The following is a 17,568-nucleotide window of genomic DNA, read 5'->3' on the forward strand; positions in this document are numbered from 1 at the left end:
ACATTTACCTAAATATAAAAGTGAATCAAATTATATGTTTTTTACAGTGATATATTTTCTGAATTATGTAAAGATTAGGATCATAAACCATGATATAATATGTAAAAAAAACAATAATTAATATACTCACGTTATTTTCATAGGCTTAAAAAATCAGTAGCATAAACTACATAGATTCATTCATTTTAATACAATTATTTTCAAATAAACCGAAAATGCAAAAGTGGCTGGAAAAAAAATAGACAGAAGAGCCCTAAAGAAGGTGGTGTAACAGTACATTTTGAAGACCCTTGAGAAGAGGAAGCCCCTACCATCCAAGCCTTTTTTTCGAAGATAAGAGAATCGGAAAGTGTCGATTCAACCAAAATGCTTCAAAAATATAATTATATATAAAATAAAACCAACCTTCCGAAATGTTGACGAACCCATAACGATGGTTTTTTTGCATTTGAAACCGGCATTTGTCCAGAAAATAATTAATAATTGGACAGTTATAGCCCTTGCTTCGTACCTTTCCTTTCTTTCTTTCTTCTCCAGACTCCATCACAAAAATCTGGAAAAAAAGTTAATGTTAAAACTCAGATAGCCTCTATATAGTATTGTTTCCAATCTCAACTCAAGCATTTTCCACGAGGAGGGGATATCACATCTCAACCTTTCGAGTTCAAGCTCGAAGTGTGAATAGAATTGAAATATTAACTTGAGTTCAAACTCTTATCTAGCTAGCACTTCAGCTATCCCGAGAGTTTGATGTCAGTAGTTATTTGGGATTATTTTCAAACTATCCTCTATTCAAAGAAAAATAAAATTACACTTTTAAAAGATTGAGATCTCACTTAAACCACCTACTTACTACTTAAAGCAATTTTGATTGATGTGGGTGGGAGTAGCTAAAAATGTGTTGGTCATGTCGAAAATGTGCTATAAACGCATTAATCAGTTCAAAAATGTATTAAACACGTTAACCACGTGTTAAACATATCAAAATATGTTCAATTGATCAAAAACATATTTAAACGGGTCGGTCAACACGTATTAAACGGATCAAAAACTTGTTAAAAACATTATAATCAAGTTAAACTGACTATGAAGTGTTAAACCGGTCAAAACTTGTTAATCCAGTCAAATGGATGAAAAAACTGTAAATCAGATAAAAAAAAAGTATTAAGACTATAAACACGAAAAATGAGTTGAATAAATTTAATTTATTCAATAAACTTGGTTACCCAACACATACTCAACACACATAATGAATGATATGAGTTGGGTTACAGGTTAAATAAATTTGATTTGGGTTGTATCAAGTTTGTTAACCAGCTTTAGAGATTAAATCCTAATTTAAAAAAATAATATATATATATCCTAAGATAAATTGTTTAATTCGCCACAGGAAAAGCATATCTAATAAGAGATGATGGATGCATTTAATTAAAAAAAATATAGAAAGTCACAATAGTTACCTTATTAAGCAAACGGGTTTCCTCCTACAGACGCAACAGGGCCTTGTGCTGAAACATTCCTGATATAAAAAGAAAAAGTCACGACTTATCACTTATGTGGCATTTAATAACACAACTTATCACTTAATATAAATAATTAAGTGCTTATTTGAATTAAGCTCATATAATAATTGATACTTAAAGAACACTTAAATTTTCTAGATTCAGCTCAAAATAAGCTAAAACAATTTGCTTAATTCAGTAAATTGTGAATAACTTAACTCGTTAATATAGTAAGACAATACAAAAAAACAACCTTTAACCCCTGAAATTAATCAGATTACGTCATTATAAGGATAAAATAATGTTTTAAGTACTTTCCCAACATTATTTCCACATTTTATCAAATCAACTTACATGTCAAATGAATGTCCAAGATAAGACTGCCGAAAAGAATGAGAGAAAAAACAAGTCAAAAGAATCTTACAAACTACATAATGGGGGTAACAACGACCATACTCCCGCAAATGGGTATCGAGATCTAAGTTGATCTTGGCCCCTGTAGAGAAATTTGTTCTCTTTTGATCTTCTTTCTTTGTTCTCTTTCATGTGATGATTTTTTTGGATGATTTTTTTGATTACTTTATGACAATTATTGTTGCTTTGTATGATTTGGTTTTTTCCCACGGGAAACGCGATCTTTGCGTTGTCGTAGATCAATGAAAAAAGGTCTCACTTTTTCAAAAGCTTACATATCAGTTACTTAAAAAGTTCAAAGATTTTTGTTTGGTTTTATTCAGTATTCAACATTCTAACTTAACTAACTCCACACATAGAATTCAGTATTAAACATTCTAACACTTAATTTTCAGTTTTATCAAATGCACCCTAATTCAAAACCATATTTAAGATCTGAATTATGGTGTTTTCCCTAAACCTCCACATAAAAATCCTTCAACCACAACATTTTAATGTAGCATGTCTATCTAGGGGTGAGCAAACGGGTAAAACCAATCCGTATTCAATTCAAACTAAATTTATCCAATCCATAATCCAAACCATTTTACTAATTAATACGGATCAGATTTGGATTGAATATGGTTTGGACGATCCAAACTAAAAAATATTTATATTTTTGTAAAGTGTAAACTTGAAATTGTTCAATAATTTTTTTTTTTTTTAATTTATTTATTTTATTTGTATTTAATTAAAAAATGAAAAAGTCAATTAAGTATTTTATATATATATATATATATATATATAAGAAAGTAGAGCTATAATTTAATTAAAAAATTATCTCTAGGATAATCCAATTTAATATTCCCTCGTCTAATTACTTAATTATTGATTTATTTTATTATTTAATGTTTAAATGTAAAAAATAAATATAATTTTTTTAATTATAATTTGAATCTTCAAAATATATATATATATATATATATAAAGTAAATAAATATAAAAAAGAAAATCTTTATCGGCAAAGTGATGCGAAAATATGTAAAAAATATATTATCTTAAAGGAAAAATGTAATTTATGAAAAATAAATTGAAAAATATATTTTTATTTAGATAGTTTGGATAATCCTAATCCAATCCAAATTTAATCGGATCCGAACTCAATCCGATCCAAAATATCCAATCCGAATTAGTATTTCGGATTCGGATCGGATTGGATTTCGGATTAATGCATCCAATGCTCACCCCTACGTCTATCTACGTTGAGAAGATTGCAGTTAAAAAGACAATAAAGCAAACGAGAGTACTCACGGTAACTGTGTGCTGGAAACTTCACCTCCTATGAATGCCAAGGAACCTGTAGAATATCCCAAGCCAAATTAGATATCAAACAAAGGAAACAATCTCAAAGACAAACAAGATGTACTAATAAAAAATTGTTAACCTTGTGATGGATCTTGAGGCACAACAGTATTTTGAGAAAACCAAGGCTGACCACCCATGACATCAATGTAAGAATTTGACATTGATTCACTTGACAATGCTGTTTGCAAAGAATTCATGTCCAAGAACTGTGACAGAAAGCAGGAAGGAGAAAAATTAGGACAGACACTATATACTATGCACACAATACAATAATAACTATTATGTTCAGACAATAACCAAAAAAATTATTTAATTAATTATCTTTGATCCAATGGCAGCTGACAAAAGTGCCAAAAAAGTGAAATGGAGAAAAAAGCTGAACCATTTAAAAGGAAACAATAGTTGCATGGTAAGAAAGCACATTTATAATTTTGCTCAGCTTGTTAGTTGATCTGGATAAACAAAAAACCGCTTAAATAAATGGCATATGTAACCAAAAACCCATTAGAGTAATATAAAGGACCAAACTACAACAGATGTCTACTTCATATATGTCATATGCGATTTTTCAAATTATGTCTGCATGAATTAAAAGTCATTAAGCCTATTTGGAAAGTTTATTTTGTCACATCCTCAGTGACAATCACTCCCATTGAAAAATCGAGAAAGTTCAATTTGAAAGTGATTTTTTGTTTGTTTTAGGTATACGATTGTTTTATGGATCATATCTAGATTATTGTGTGATTTTTGGTTTTTATTTGGTATAAGGATTATTTTTTTGGATCATAATCTATAGATTATTTTCTAAAACATTGTGATCTTTGACAAACATAAAAAATGCAGATATCTTTGGATCATGATCTGTATCCTAAAATATCATAATAAATAGGCCCATTATTAACTTAGGCCACACTAGCCCTCAAAAGCTCAAATAAGGTACAGTACATGACACCTTCATACATGTACTTTGACCAATCATGCTTGCCTGTGCATTTTTTCATGTCTGTCGTTCATCCATACATGACACAGGTATCCTATGAAAGGTCAGAGATTGCAACTTGGCCACTATAACCCAAATTCCAAAAGAGATCTCACAAATATACCATTGTGATTCTCACACATAAAAACAAATGCTCTTTCCAGCCTTTTCCTGTCTCAAAGCTGTAACCGAGAGAAAAGCCAAATCAATTGTAACGTACCATATTGCTGGGCTCAAGGTCAGTATCATATGGAAGATCAAAAGGATTTGTTGATCTGCAATCAATGCCATGTGATTGAGGACCACCTGCCTGTCAAAATTGAAGAACTTTACAATATGGAGCAACTATTACCAAGTTCATCAATGAAAAAAGAACATCACTTGCATCCACTAACTTATTGATTTTTTTTAAATGCAAAAGAAAAAATAAACTATACATAGTATATTGACATGCCACTTAAGTCAATTGGTAGGCTAGAATGAACATATGCATCATTCAAGAGACCTCTTGAAATCTCAATAAAACTAAAATCCTGCACAATTAATTTATAGAATGAATGGACATTAAGGGACCTTTCTTTGGATTCATGATAAAACTCATCTCAACTGACCACTTACCCCCATGTAGTGGCTAACATCTGAAGCAAGAACATCAACATGTTTACCACCAGGATGGATGTTCCCAGGAGGGAAATGTTCCGTTGAATTTTTAAAGGTGGCATCCCAAGGCTGCCCAAATTCAACATAAATTAAGAAGTTTATTTAACAATATTTAATCTAAGGGAACAACTTGAGCAAATAACACAATGTATGATCTTCATATTTTAGGTTAAATTCATAGAACCCTGATTTTATGCCTCTTATTATCATTCATAATGCAGAATTAATTTAATTTAGCTATACTTAGAGACATTCACCACTATACTTTTCAAACAATTATTCTCACAGTGAGGGTTTTTCAGTAATACAGACTTCTTCACTTACAAAAACTCCACACATAACCACAAGTTCAAACTAATGAAAATGGAGGAAGTAGGTTATTACTAACTTATACCCAAACAACTCAGTAACATGATAGGTATGCCCCATAAATTACACCTAGTAGCAAGCTACCAATGAATCCTAAGGGAATTGTCTCTACTTGACTTTTTCCTTTTGCTCTAAAAATATTAACAGTCAAGGTAGTGATGGAAATCGTTGAAAATGCCAACAATTTGGTTAATGAAACAGCATTCTTCACATATTGGCAGTTCTGATAATGAATCCTAACTAAGATCAAAATCATAATAGAAGAGTGACATAGAATAAATCAATTATGGAAATTATCAAGATATAATGACTGATCAAGAAATATATAGGTGACATGTGTAAACCAATTAAAACTTAGATAGAATGACACAAATAGGCATTCATTAGATTTCACAAATTTGTGTGGAGGCTATCTATGACTTACCTGAGTTGGTATATCATAAGACACCTGGAAACTGTTTAGGTCCTCATGCCATAGGTTAGAGACCGGCGAAGACCCATGAATACTATTATCTCCAAATGCTGACCATTGAAGATTTGTGTTTGGAGACAAGTGTGGGTCCATCTTTCCTACATGATTTCCAGCAACAGAAGTTGACACTCCTTGAGCTGCATCTTTGATACTAGGATCAGGTAAATGATGAGGTGTATCAAATGTTGCCCATCCTTCGTTCTTTATGACAGCCTCATCTAAGGATGTTCTAATTGGGAGTGAAGTAACTTTCCCAGAGAATGTATCTGACGGTGGTTCTGATATAGATGCCTGATTTACTTCCACCTCTCGAACAGATGAGCTGGGAGGCTGAAACAAATCAGCATGTGGAGCTTTTGGAGCACCAGGTAACTGAAAAAAGTCAATTGCAGTATTTGAAGCAATATTTTGAGTTACAGCTGTTGTGTGAAATAGATCTAGGCCACGTAAATCCCTATTCGTTGAAGGCTCCATCAAGGAGGAAACATCATGCCCATCAGACTTGTAAATGCCAGCTGGTTGCTCATGTTGTGGTGCAATATTGAATAAATCAATAGAACTAACAGACTTAAATGGCATTGATTTCCTATCAAATGATCCAAAATTCCCGGTAGAAGCAGTTCTCTGGATGAAGCATTATAAATGTTAGCCAAGCTACTCAAAGATATGAGGTAAATTGATGAAGTTCTCAAACATTAGAAAGAACACAATGGAGCTTCTATGTCAAAATAATCACATGTAAGTTCAACAAATTTACTTCACCCAGTGGTTAAATTTATGTCTCACTGGGGTTTTTTTTAATGAGCATTGGGAGATTATCATATCAAACCTCTAAATTGAACTGTGAATTTCACATTTACCTCTTGATTTCATCTTTCCGATGAAAAGGATGAAGGATAAGAAATATAAAGTTCAACCAAAGGCCCATAACCAAAAGAGGATAAAGAATGACCTGTGGTCGCGGAAGTCCATTGGGATCCATTTTGGAGTTTGTCTCTGTAAAAGAACTCACTATGTGATGCCTCGAGTCTTCGCTGAAAGTGTCCCCGGAAGTCTGACTAGAAGGGCTGCCAGTATTCCTCTGAAAATTTGGTGACAATGGATGAGTCCTAAACGGATCGCCAGACATAGACACAGAATAATCTGAAACTCTGTTATTAGGTTCTTCATTGGCAAATCTGTCCTCACTCAGTTGGTCACTTAAGCGACTAGGACTGGAGAAGCTAGAGACTTTCCCTTCATAAAGGCTTCGATCAGAACCAGGCCTTCTGGTAAGTGCATGTACAGGCCTTCCATAGATTCGGTCTTCGTACTGATTATCATATGGTGGACTTTGAGAGTAGGAGTGGTACGAACTAGCTCGTCTTGTTTCATCTTCGTGAATTCTAAAATTCTATCCAATTGACATAAGAACAAAAGTTAGTTCATAAAAGTTGAACAACAATATCATTGCATCTTAACAAGGGGAGATTGATATTCCATGTTTAAAAATGCATATAGTGTCTGTTTCATATCCACCATTTCATGTTTGAATTTTTAAACAGTAGATGAAAACAGAAGCACCGTACTTCTGCCTACCATTTGCTACATCATGACATACGAAGAACAAAAGAGATATATGGTTCGTCTGGGCCCACAACATGAGAAATAAAGATGAAGGGAGGGAAAAATATTGGGATAAGGAAAGTAGGAGATAGTAAAGGTAAAATAACATGAACAATAGGGATTTTGCTTGTTTCTTAATGGAGTATACCAAAATACCAATACAAATAGAAACCAGCCTGATTCTTCTTAAATATGCATACAACCCTTATCCATCAAACAAACAACGCAAAATTTCTTGTCTTTCAACTGTTGATCAGAGAAAAATTAGATAGTATATATATCTTGCCTGAGCATCTCTGGGAGGCTTATCAGATGGCTTTCCCGTTGCATATTTTCTATCCACATAGACATTCTTTATAAATTCTCGAACTTTTTCAGCATTGCTGCAAGATAATTAAATCAGATAGATTCCCTTGTAAATATGCCAAGTTGTCTAGCTTTGCAAAGTGGTGAAAAGCATATCGCACCTGTTATCAGGCAGTCTTTGTCTTTGTGGGTCCCAGTCCCTCAGATATGTTTCCCTAGCACGCTGCACAAATGAATTTCTAGTTAGAGAGAATGTAATGGCACCAAAAAGTGGAAGTTCACAAAATTTTACCTGGTTACCTCCTTTTTCAAGAGCCTCGACTTCTTGGGAAGAAAACTTGGACATGGATACGGACTTGACACGATGAGTAAACTCACGGCTAAACATCAAAGTTTAAGTTAGCATGAATGGAAGCAGTGAGATATGATATGTGCTTTCAATGCTACAGGTGGAAAATGAAAAAAAAAATAGAATGAAATGAGCCATTGAGAAAATATATCCTATTTTGTTACTCATTTTTTCATATGAATTTTAATCCAGATAAAACTAAAATTGGCAAGAAGCCAAAGTATTTTAAATCACATCTAAGTCACTTTTGTGTGATCCAAACTTTATACTTTGTACTAAATAAAAATTTATTTGTTGGTACATAATTCAACCACAAATTTATTTTCCAAATGAATTGTGATCCCATTCAACCACACTTATACCAAATGAAAAAAACATCACCCTGAATCTCAACCTTGGCAATTTTTTGCTAAAACTTGAGAAATACCGCTTTCCAAATAGGCTCAAAATCAATCAAAAAGAAACAAAGTCGCATTTTCTTCAGCGGATAATAATATAATTCTATGGACTCTACCCACTAGTATGAAATCTAAAGATATTCAGTGTTGAAGCATGTTTCATTTGTCTGGACTTAAAGTATCACACAACAGTCATGAATTGAAAATAAGGACTGTTTGTCAGTTCATTATGCATATTCAGAATTTAAGATGATGCCCATATCCTCAATAGCTCATCCAATTAAATAGTAACAGTAAAAGTTAGCATCTTCCACTCAAGGTAACCAAAAGAAGGCCAATATTTTGCTACTTCTCTCAACCAAAATGCAGTGGCTCCGATAAACAAATAAGCACAACATTTATTCTTGAATCCGTCAAATCTCAGTGGTGCTAACTCAAAGTTTGATCATAAATTTAGTTCAATTATCTACATTAGAAACAAAAAATAATATACTCACTGTATGCCACTGCATGCCATACAAATAAACGTCCAGAAGTTTGTACAAACATACTGAGGCCCCTGCAAAGAAGAATAAAAATATAAGCAGGACAGTCAATAACAGTAAACTAATTCTTTAAATTGAAGACTATCATAGTCCAAGTGAGGGAAAATAGTTGTTTGTCCAGAAGTAAACAAAAAAAAAAATCAAGTCTCAATTTTACTCTGACAGGAGAAAGTATGATTCTTCCTCATATCCACAGTGAGCTTTATTAATTAAACTAAATTTTACAAATTTCAGCAAATTTGCTAGCTAGAAAGAAATGAATATCAAAGAAGTAGATAGAAATAACATACCAACCCATTGCAGTTTATGCATCTTCGGTTAGGAGGAAGCTTCATTAGACCCCTTATTATCTTCTCGTTCCGCTCTTCCTCCCTTTTGCTAGTCATTTTTTCGTCAAGACCCTCGAATCAAGAAGCTCAAACCCTTAAAATGCGAGCAGTGACGCTCGATCAATCCAAATAATTTGAGATTGAGAAAGAATTAGGGTTTGAGAAGAGCGATCTAGGGTTTTTTTTAAGAGTTGGGTCGAAAGGAACGAGAACGAACTGGTTTGATCGACAGACAGACAGACAGCGCTAAGATGAGACATTATGTTGTCGCCGGTCCCTTTTTAGGAGTTCAATTATTGATCTCATTTTCATCAATCAACGGTCACCTGTATTTCCATTTTCTTTTTCAATCTATACTTTATATTTGGATATATATCAACCAAATAAATTAATAATTTATTTCTACTTCAGTTTTTTATACATTATATAGATAGTATCTCGTAAAAAATCTCAAATCCAAACTAAAAAAAATGTCTTTTCAAATTTTGAAAAAACATACTAAATTTGAATATTTAATATTGGGTTATAATTCTTTAAATAATTGGTCACTCATAAATTTTTTAAAATTTATTTTAAAAATAATATGAACACACATAAAATTGATAATTTATTTTAAATAATTGGTCACTCATTATTTTTTAAAAATTTATTATAAATTTATTTTAAAAATAATATTAGTTATATATTAAGTATAACATTAGTTTAATAATTTATAAGAAACAAATTATTAAAAAATAATTATTGTATAAATTTGTTTTATTTATGCAAAATTATAAAATCAAAATAATTTGTAAACTTCTAAAAAAAAAATTAAAATTATAAAATTTAATTAATTAATTTAAAATATTATCTAAATCTACTCCTAATATACTTTACAATAATAATTTTTTTCTAAATCTACTCCTAATATACTTTACAATCAAATTTTAAGAGTCTTAATTCAAAATTTTAGTTTATTATAAATTATATATATATATATATATATATATATATATAAATTCTTAATTAAAATACAAAATTATTTTATTTTTATTTCACAATATTTTAAATTATTAAAAACGAAAAGATTTTAATCATTTTACAATATATATTTATATATTTACATGAAGCCATATTTTTTCAAATCCCAAATTAAACTTCTCATTTCAAAAAACTATAACTAAAAATAAAATAAAAAACTACAATGACTCTTTGGAATTAGAAAATTACTTATTTTTATCAAATAATTTATTGTTAGAAGAAGAAAAAAAAGACTATCCAACAATAAATAAATAAAAAACAAAGACCCAGAAAGATTATTATTTTCAAAACTTTGGAATTATTTAAATAATATTAATGCACTTAACACTTGCATATGAGTTATACTATTGAGTTATTAAAATTAAAATTATTAATATATTATTTTAAATCAAATAATATATTAATATTTATTTTGTATTTAATTTATGCACAATAAATTAATAAATAAAATAACATAAAATATGTATTTTAATTAAATTTTATATAATAAATTGAATTTTATTTTTAATTATTTAAATACAATATTTAAAAATATTAACAACAAATATAATTGAAAGAATAATAAATAATAGCAATATAAATAAAATAAAATAAAATTATATCACAAATTTAAATATAAAAACAAAAATATATTTTTAATCTTATACTAGGTTTTTTATATTACTAATCACAAAATTTTATACATATACCATTTATGTTTCTATTTATACTTTAAATAAAATACATGTACAACTTATATTTATTATAATATTTGCATGTTTGAAAATATTTGGAGATGGAATAAAATTAAATTTAAACGATAAGATAATATTAAATTTATTAATATATACATAAGACTAATATTATTAAAATGTATATCCCATATATCTTATATACCCTCACGAAGAAACTAATAAAGTAGTTACTTAATTGAACCGGTTTGATTTAAGTTTTAGACGTGGATAAGTTACTAATATAATAATTTTTTACAAATATTGTGAATAAATATAATTAAACAGATTTTATATTTAAAATACTACTTTATCCTATATTGTTTAAGCATGTCTATTATTGATTTTCTTATATTATATTTTATTTTCATCATTTTTTTCTCTTCTTTGTATCTCTTTGCGTAATACATTTTATTACTAATAAAATGAACTATATATATTTAATTAATTTAATTAAATATGTAATATCATAAGTTTATATTTTAATATAAGTAAAAATTATAGATATAAATGTATTGTAATTTGTAAATAAATATTTTAATAGCTTAGTTACAAGTTTAAATATTGTAAATGTTAACAAATATAAAAGATAAAATGATAAAATATTTAAGATTAATTTTCAATAACCAGAAACTAACAAAGATTTAATGTAAAAAAATTATATATATTTATTAAAATTACAAAAAAAACAACAACTAAATTTTAATATATATATTTAAGAGCATTATTGTTAATAATTTAAATTATATTATTAATAAAATAATATATAATTAAATTGTGATTAGACTCAAATGATTCAAAAAAAAACTTATCTATTTCAAATAAAACTAGCATTTAGAAATGCACGAGTAATAATATAAAAAACCGTGAAAAAAATTACGAATAACATTTTTAATTTTATTTTTAACCGTTTTAAATTTATGGGTGGGTCAACACATAATCCGACCCAAGTATTCATTTACTCAACATCATTATATATTAGTTAGTTAAAAAGTTGAACTTATATTAATATTAAAACGTCCCGCATTTATCAAATTTGATGTTTGAATTTAATATATAAAGTCTTTGTACTCTAGTTGGTTAAAGAGTTGTACTTGTTTTGTTAGGTTGCAAGTTCGAAACATACCTCTAGCATTTTTAATTTTATTTTTAACCGTTTTAAATTTAAAAACGGGTAAACCCACAATCCGACCCAAGTATCCAAATTAACCACAGCTCTCGACCCGGCAATCTGGACACTTTAAAAATTAAGCATCATTATATATATATAGATTAGTTAGTTAAAAAGTTGAACTTATATTAATGTTAAAACGTCCCGCGTTTATCAAATTTGGTGTTGAATTTAAAATATAAAGTCTTTGTAGCCTAGTTGGTTAAAGAGTTGTACTTGTTTTGTTAGGTTGCAAGTTCGAAACATACCTCTAGCATTTTTAATTTTATTTTTAACCGTTTTAAATTTAAATATTGTTTAAAAACATTAATGTATGCTTTCCTTACTAAAATTATTTAAATATTTTTGGGTGAAGCTATAGTACTACTTGTTATTTTTCCCTCAATAAGTTATCAATTCATTAGTAGCTTTAGGTGTGATGTGAAGTGGAGTCAAGCCAAACTACAAGCTCTTGAATTTTGTAATGTAAAGCTTATTATCATGTCAAGGAAATAAATTTATATAGATCATAAAGTAAAGAACGCGTTAGGATATAGAATTATAAGTACTAAAATTTTACCTACCGAATTTATAAAATTTAAAATAATTATTTTAAATAAATAAAATCAAAATTATTAAAATTAAGGCCAAAGCACAATTAAATAATTAATTCAATTAATTATTATAATAATTAAGCTCAATTAATTAAGATAATGTTTAAGAAAAATAAATAAAATAATTTGAGATAATTGTTGTATTCATTTTATCTTAAATAAATTTTAAGAAATTAAAAATAAATTAAAATAAATAATTTAGGATAAATATTGTTGTATCCATTTTATCCAAAATAAATTATTTATTAAAACCTAAAATATATAAATAAATGGGCAAATTAAATGTCATATTTATTAAGAATATTTTGTAAGTCGAAAATGGAGACAAAGGGATTGAAAAAAATCAATTTCAAACAAGCTTCAAGGCTGGAAAAGAGCTGGAATATGTTACAACCAAAATTACAAAAAGAGATCAGTGCAGCAAACCTCACCCATTGGATGAGCACTGGATTGTCATCCAACGCCCAACAGTCAACCGCTGTAACGTAAGAGACCTGTATTCGCAATAAAGTAGACAACTAACGCGCGCCTCAACGTCATTAGCCTAGATGCGACGGAACGCCCAGTCGTTCGCGCTTGGGCCTAAAATGACATCGTTTATCTCCTAGTTTGTCTTCTTCCTCACAACGACAAATAGGAAAAGAATAGCTTCCATCTTTGATTTTTCAAAGATGGAACTTAGTAGTTTCCATATTATTTGACTCTGTTCAAAAGGTGAGAAAGGATCACTTTACTTTGATGATCATTTCACCTACACCCTGAGGCAACATCATTAACTATACGGGCAACTGGTTGAAGATCAAACAAAAACCATTGACGGTCTTTTGACTAAATCAAAGCCGCTTGGTCAATTGACCAACCTTGGGAGACTATAAATATCCTCCTCTCGGCAAACCTAAGGAAAAAGATCCACCCTCAAACCCTCAATCAAATCAAAATGAAAACCTACATTGAAGATCGTCAAGCTTTTTATGAAGTTTTGAAAATTTCGTGTAAGGGTGTAAAGCTCAGATCCAAGTATTCAGTAAAATTCTAAAAGAATTCAGGAGTGTTCTTCAACTCACAGTAACTTCCAAATCTGTGAATCAGCACCCTGATGTAACCAAGTTGTGACATATATGACTTGGACGGGAGATGGGGATGCAAATTCTGTCCAAACACATAATCCGACCCAAGTATCCATTTACTCAACATCATTATATATTAGTTAATTAAAAAGTTGAACTTATTTTAATATTAAAACGTCCCGCATTTATCAAATTTGATGTTTGAATTTAATATATAAAGTCTTTGTACTCTAGTTGGTTAAAGAGTTGTATTTGTTTTATTAGGTTGCAAGTTCGAAACATACCTCTAGCATTTTTAATTTTATTTTTAACCGTTTTAAATTTAAAAACGGGTAAACCCACAATCCGACCCAAGTATCCAAATTAACCACAGCTCTCGACCCGGCAATCTGGACACTTTAAAAATTAAGCATCATTATATATATATAGATTAGTTAGTTAAAAAGTTGAACTTATATTAATGTTAAAACGTCCCGCGTTTATCAAATTTGGTGTTGAATTTAAAATATAAAGTCTTTGTAGCCTAGTTGGTTAAAGAGTTGTACTTGTTTTGTTAGGTTGCAAGTTCGAAACATACCTCTAGTATTTTTAATTTTATTTTTAACCGTTTTAAATTTAAAAACGGGTAAACCCACAATCCGACCCAAGTATCCAAATTAACCACAGCTCTCGACCCGGCAATCCGGACACTTTAAAAATTAAGCATCATTATATATATATAGATTGTATGTCATTAATATTTTTAGAAAATTACATCTAAATACTATATAAATTTTAATTGAATAAATAAATGAACCTGGATAAAAATAAAATAAAATAAAAATAAATCAAACATATCTGGTTGGTCTTCTCTCTCTACTCACATCTTTCTCTAACTTAATCTCTTCTTCTTCTGATAATGATGATAAACCTATCAAAATCTTCTGCTATTTGAACAAACTAGCCGTATACACGACGAATTGACGCAAACAATACACCGATTACTCCCAAAATTCAGTTCTTCGGCAACACAGCTCAATTTCCGTCCAGCGGTCCAGCCTCCAGGTACCAGTTTTGTCTATCACCTATCATTTTGATCTATTTACCAGTGAATAAGTTTCTAGACGCAATTATACAAACAGAAATCAATGGGTTTTTCGAAATTTATAGAAATGCTTAGTTTATGTTACAGACTATTACTTTAGAAATTAGGTTAAATATAATTGCTAAAAAAGTACCCTTTGGCGAGGATTATGAACAAAATTGATAAGAGAGTCAAGTTATATTGATGTTTTTAGCTATTAGGTTTTACTATTGTTGAAGATCAACATGCTTTATATGTAGGTTTGAATTAATGCCCTAGCTAGGTAAGGTAGTTTCTATATGTATGTTGGCATGATCATTTGAAAACATGATGAAATCTGTATCCTGAATCCTGATTTCCAGAACTCTTGTAATAAAATCTGCAATCATTTAGTTAGCTGAATTCAATCTTTGTGCAGGAATAATGGCATGTTCTTTATTTGTTTCATATCAAAGAGAACCAGGTATAATTACCCTTTCGTCTGAGTTCTTACAAATCAGACCAAGTCTTAAAGTTACCCAGCTTGACGCCAGAAGGTGTAAAACCATCTTGATTTCATTACCTAGGTCAGCTATCAAAATCCCTCGCGATCGATCACTAGACAAGCACGTTTCAAAAACGAATAAGATTCGGTTCATACAAAAACTAAAAACCCTACTTCTTTCCAAACCAAAACACTTCATGCCATTAAGCATCCTCTCAAAATGTAGATCCTACTTATCTTTATCAAAACCACATTCAATCATATCAATGATCCAACGTTACCCTTCAATATTCGAACTATTCACCATTCCATTCCCTCAAACACCTCTCAACGCGACCAAACAACATTCTCAGCTCTGCGTTCGCCTCACCCCATCTGCAGAGGCTTTGGCAACTCGAGAGTCAAATCTCAAGTCAAGTGTGTCCTTAACTCTCGCCACGAAGCTTCAAAAACTCCTAATGCTTTCCTCATACCGGAGAATTCTCTTGACTAAGTTAATCCACCTTGGACCTGACCTAGGCCTCCCCACCAATTTCACTTCCCGTCTCTGCAACGAATACCCTGACAAATTCAGGACGGTGGACACCTCCTATGGGCGAGCGCTCGAGCTCGTATCGTGGGACCCACAATTGGCGTGTGTTTTGCCCGCTCCCAAGGCAAAACCCGATAATTTGATCGTGGATAGGCCATTGAAGTTCAAGCATTTGAGACTTCAAAAGGGAGTGAACGTGAAAAGACTTCATCGAGAGTTTTTGATAAAGTTCAATGAAATGGAGGATATTTGTCCATATGAATCTCGCGCGGAGAGTTTTCCGAAGGAATCAATCGAGGCGGAGAAGAGGTCATGTGCTTTAGTAAGGGAGATTTTAGGAATGACGCTCGAGAAGAGAACTTTAATCGATCATTTGACTCATTTTAGGAAGGATTTCGATCTACCAAATAAGCTTAGGGGAATGTTGATTAGACATCCGGAATTGTTCTATATAAGTTTTAAAGGTCAGCGAGATTCGGTCTTTTTGTTTGAGGGGTACGACGAGAAAGGTAGATTATTTGAAAAGGATGAAATTTTGGTTATAAGAGATGGGTTAATGGAATTGGCTAGGGAAGGGAAAAGGATGAGACGAGAAAGGAGAAAAGTTGTTAGTATGAATAATGGTAATGTCATTGTTGATGAACTTCAAGTTTCTGATGACGATGATGAAGACGACTATGCAGACGGTTTAGATAGTTTGTTTGACTCAGACGATGATGAAATTGACGATGATTATGATGAATTTTTAGATGGGAGTTCAAACGAGCAGTTTTGGAGTACTAAATCTAATGTTGTTGACCATTATAAGGTAGATCAAAATGTACAACCATGGTAACACAATTTATTATTTGAAAACATAACTTATTTTGAATCAAATCCAGAAATTAATGTATATATGCATTTTTGTTTGTATGAAACAATAGAATATAATTCTAGTGTTGGATAATTTCTTCAATGATATCTTACTATAGTTTAAATTTTATCCACTTAAGTTAATATATATAGATTTATAAATGTATGTTTTGAAACAATTATTTAATTTCAAATCTTTGAATGAAAAAGAATCAACTAATGAGCTAACATTTACTTAATAAACATATTCTCAATGAATATCTTACAAAAGAAATTTAGTAAATTTGCTCATAATAGAGCCTGGAACTGATTAAATTCGGGGAAAACATGGAACCGGTCACTATACTGGGGGGCGAGACATGACCGCGTCGAGGTTATGTTCCTTGTGTTTATCTGCTTCTTCAACACCTTCAAATAACCAAGCCACTGTTCTATTTTACCTTCATTCAATATAAGAGCCATTGTAGCACGCTCTGAATAAAATTCCATTGCAACAAACAGTAGATAAGACTACAGCTGGGATTGAGAACATGAATTCGTGCGTGATATACTACCACACCTCTGGTTTGAGTCAAGTTCATTTAGAAGCCCAATCAAAGATTCATGGGGGTTTGTGATGCAAGTGAACGTCTACGAAAAAGCTGTATCTAGGGTGAGTTCTTCGTTCCGTCGTTGACCCTATCTATGTTTCTATGATGGCCCAAGAACACTCCTGCGGGCCATAAGCTCTCTTCGCCGTAATTCTCTCTGGAGTCGCCTCTACAACCCCTTGACTCCTGCGGGCGACTAACGAAACCACTAATC

The 17,568-nt window shown here is 30.7% G+C and overlaps 2 protein-coding genes across 3 annotated transcripts; one reads left to right on the forward strand and one right to left on the reverse strand.

Annotated features, from left to right (window-relative positions):
- Positions 1–104: 104 nt before the first annotated feature.
- Positions 105–9,515, reverse strand: LOC124919235 (probable ADP-ribosylation factor GTPase-activating protein AGD14). Of its 2 annotated transcripts, XR_007097562.1 has the most exons (14): positions 9,234–9,515; positions 8,896–8,957; positions 7,944–8,031; positions 7,813–7,874; positions 7,632–7,728; positions 6,693–7,133; positions 5,693–6,364; positions 4,858–4,968; positions 4,460–4,549; positions 3,340–3,466; positions 3,207–3,252; positions 1,461–1,519; positions 406–553; positions 105–320 (listed from the first exon to the last, which is right to left on the reverse strand). XR_007097562.1 is itself a non-coding variant. In XM_047459432.1 (13 exons), exons 1-12 carry the CDS (start codon positions 9,327–9,329, stop codon positions 1,465–1,467), a joined length of 1,947 nt encoding a protein of 648 aa, XP_047315388.1. In that variant the 5' UTR covers positions 9,330–9,515; the 3' UTR covers positions 105–553; positions 1,461–1,464. The 2 variants fall into 2 exon arrangements, 1 of the variants encoding a protein (XP_047315388.1); XM_047459432.1 differs by having other exon boundaries at positions 105–553.
- Positions 9,516–14,679: 5,164 nt separating this feature from the next.
- On the forward strand, positions 14,680–16,867 carry LOC124919236 (protein WHAT'S THIS FACTOR 1 homolog, chloroplastic). Its single transcript, XM_047459433.1, has 2 exons — positions 14,680–14,877; positions 15,315–16,867. Exon 2 carries the CDS (start codon positions 15,320–15,322, stop codon positions 16,745–16,747), a length of 1,428 nt encoding a protein of 475 aa, XP_047315389.1. The 5' UTR covers positions 14,680–14,877; positions 15,315–15,319; the 3' UTR covers positions 16,748–16,867.
- Positions 16,868–17,568: the final 701 nt, after the last annotated feature.

This window comes from Impatiens glandulifera, chromosome 1 (assembly GCF_907164915.1).
Source record: "Impatiens glandulifera chromosome 1, dImpGla2.1, whole genome shotgun sequence".
Taxonomy (NCBI): domain Eukaryota; kingdom Viridiplantae; phylum Streptophyta; class Magnoliopsida; order Ericales; family Balsaminaceae; genus Impatiens; species Impatiens glandulifera.

Bases quoted from the DNA above. Each gene is read 5' to 3' on its own strand.
- LOC124919235 (XM_047459432.1), bottom strand. From the start codon at position 9,329: ATGACTAGCAAAAGGGAGGAAGAGCGGAACGAGAAGATAATAAGGGGT. The intron at 4,969-5,692 runs GTAAGTCATAGA...GAATTTGGGCAG, and splicing joins CTTATGATATACCAACTCAG to CCTTGGGATGCCACCTTTAA. The intron at 3,467-4,459 runs GTACGTTACAAT...TTTCTGTCACAG, and splicing joins ACCTTGAGCCCAGCAATATG to TTCTTGGACATGAATTCTTT.
- LOC124919236 (XM_047459433.1), top strand. From the start codon at position 15,320: ATGGCATGTTCTTTATTTGTTTCATATCAAAGAGAACCAGGTATAATT.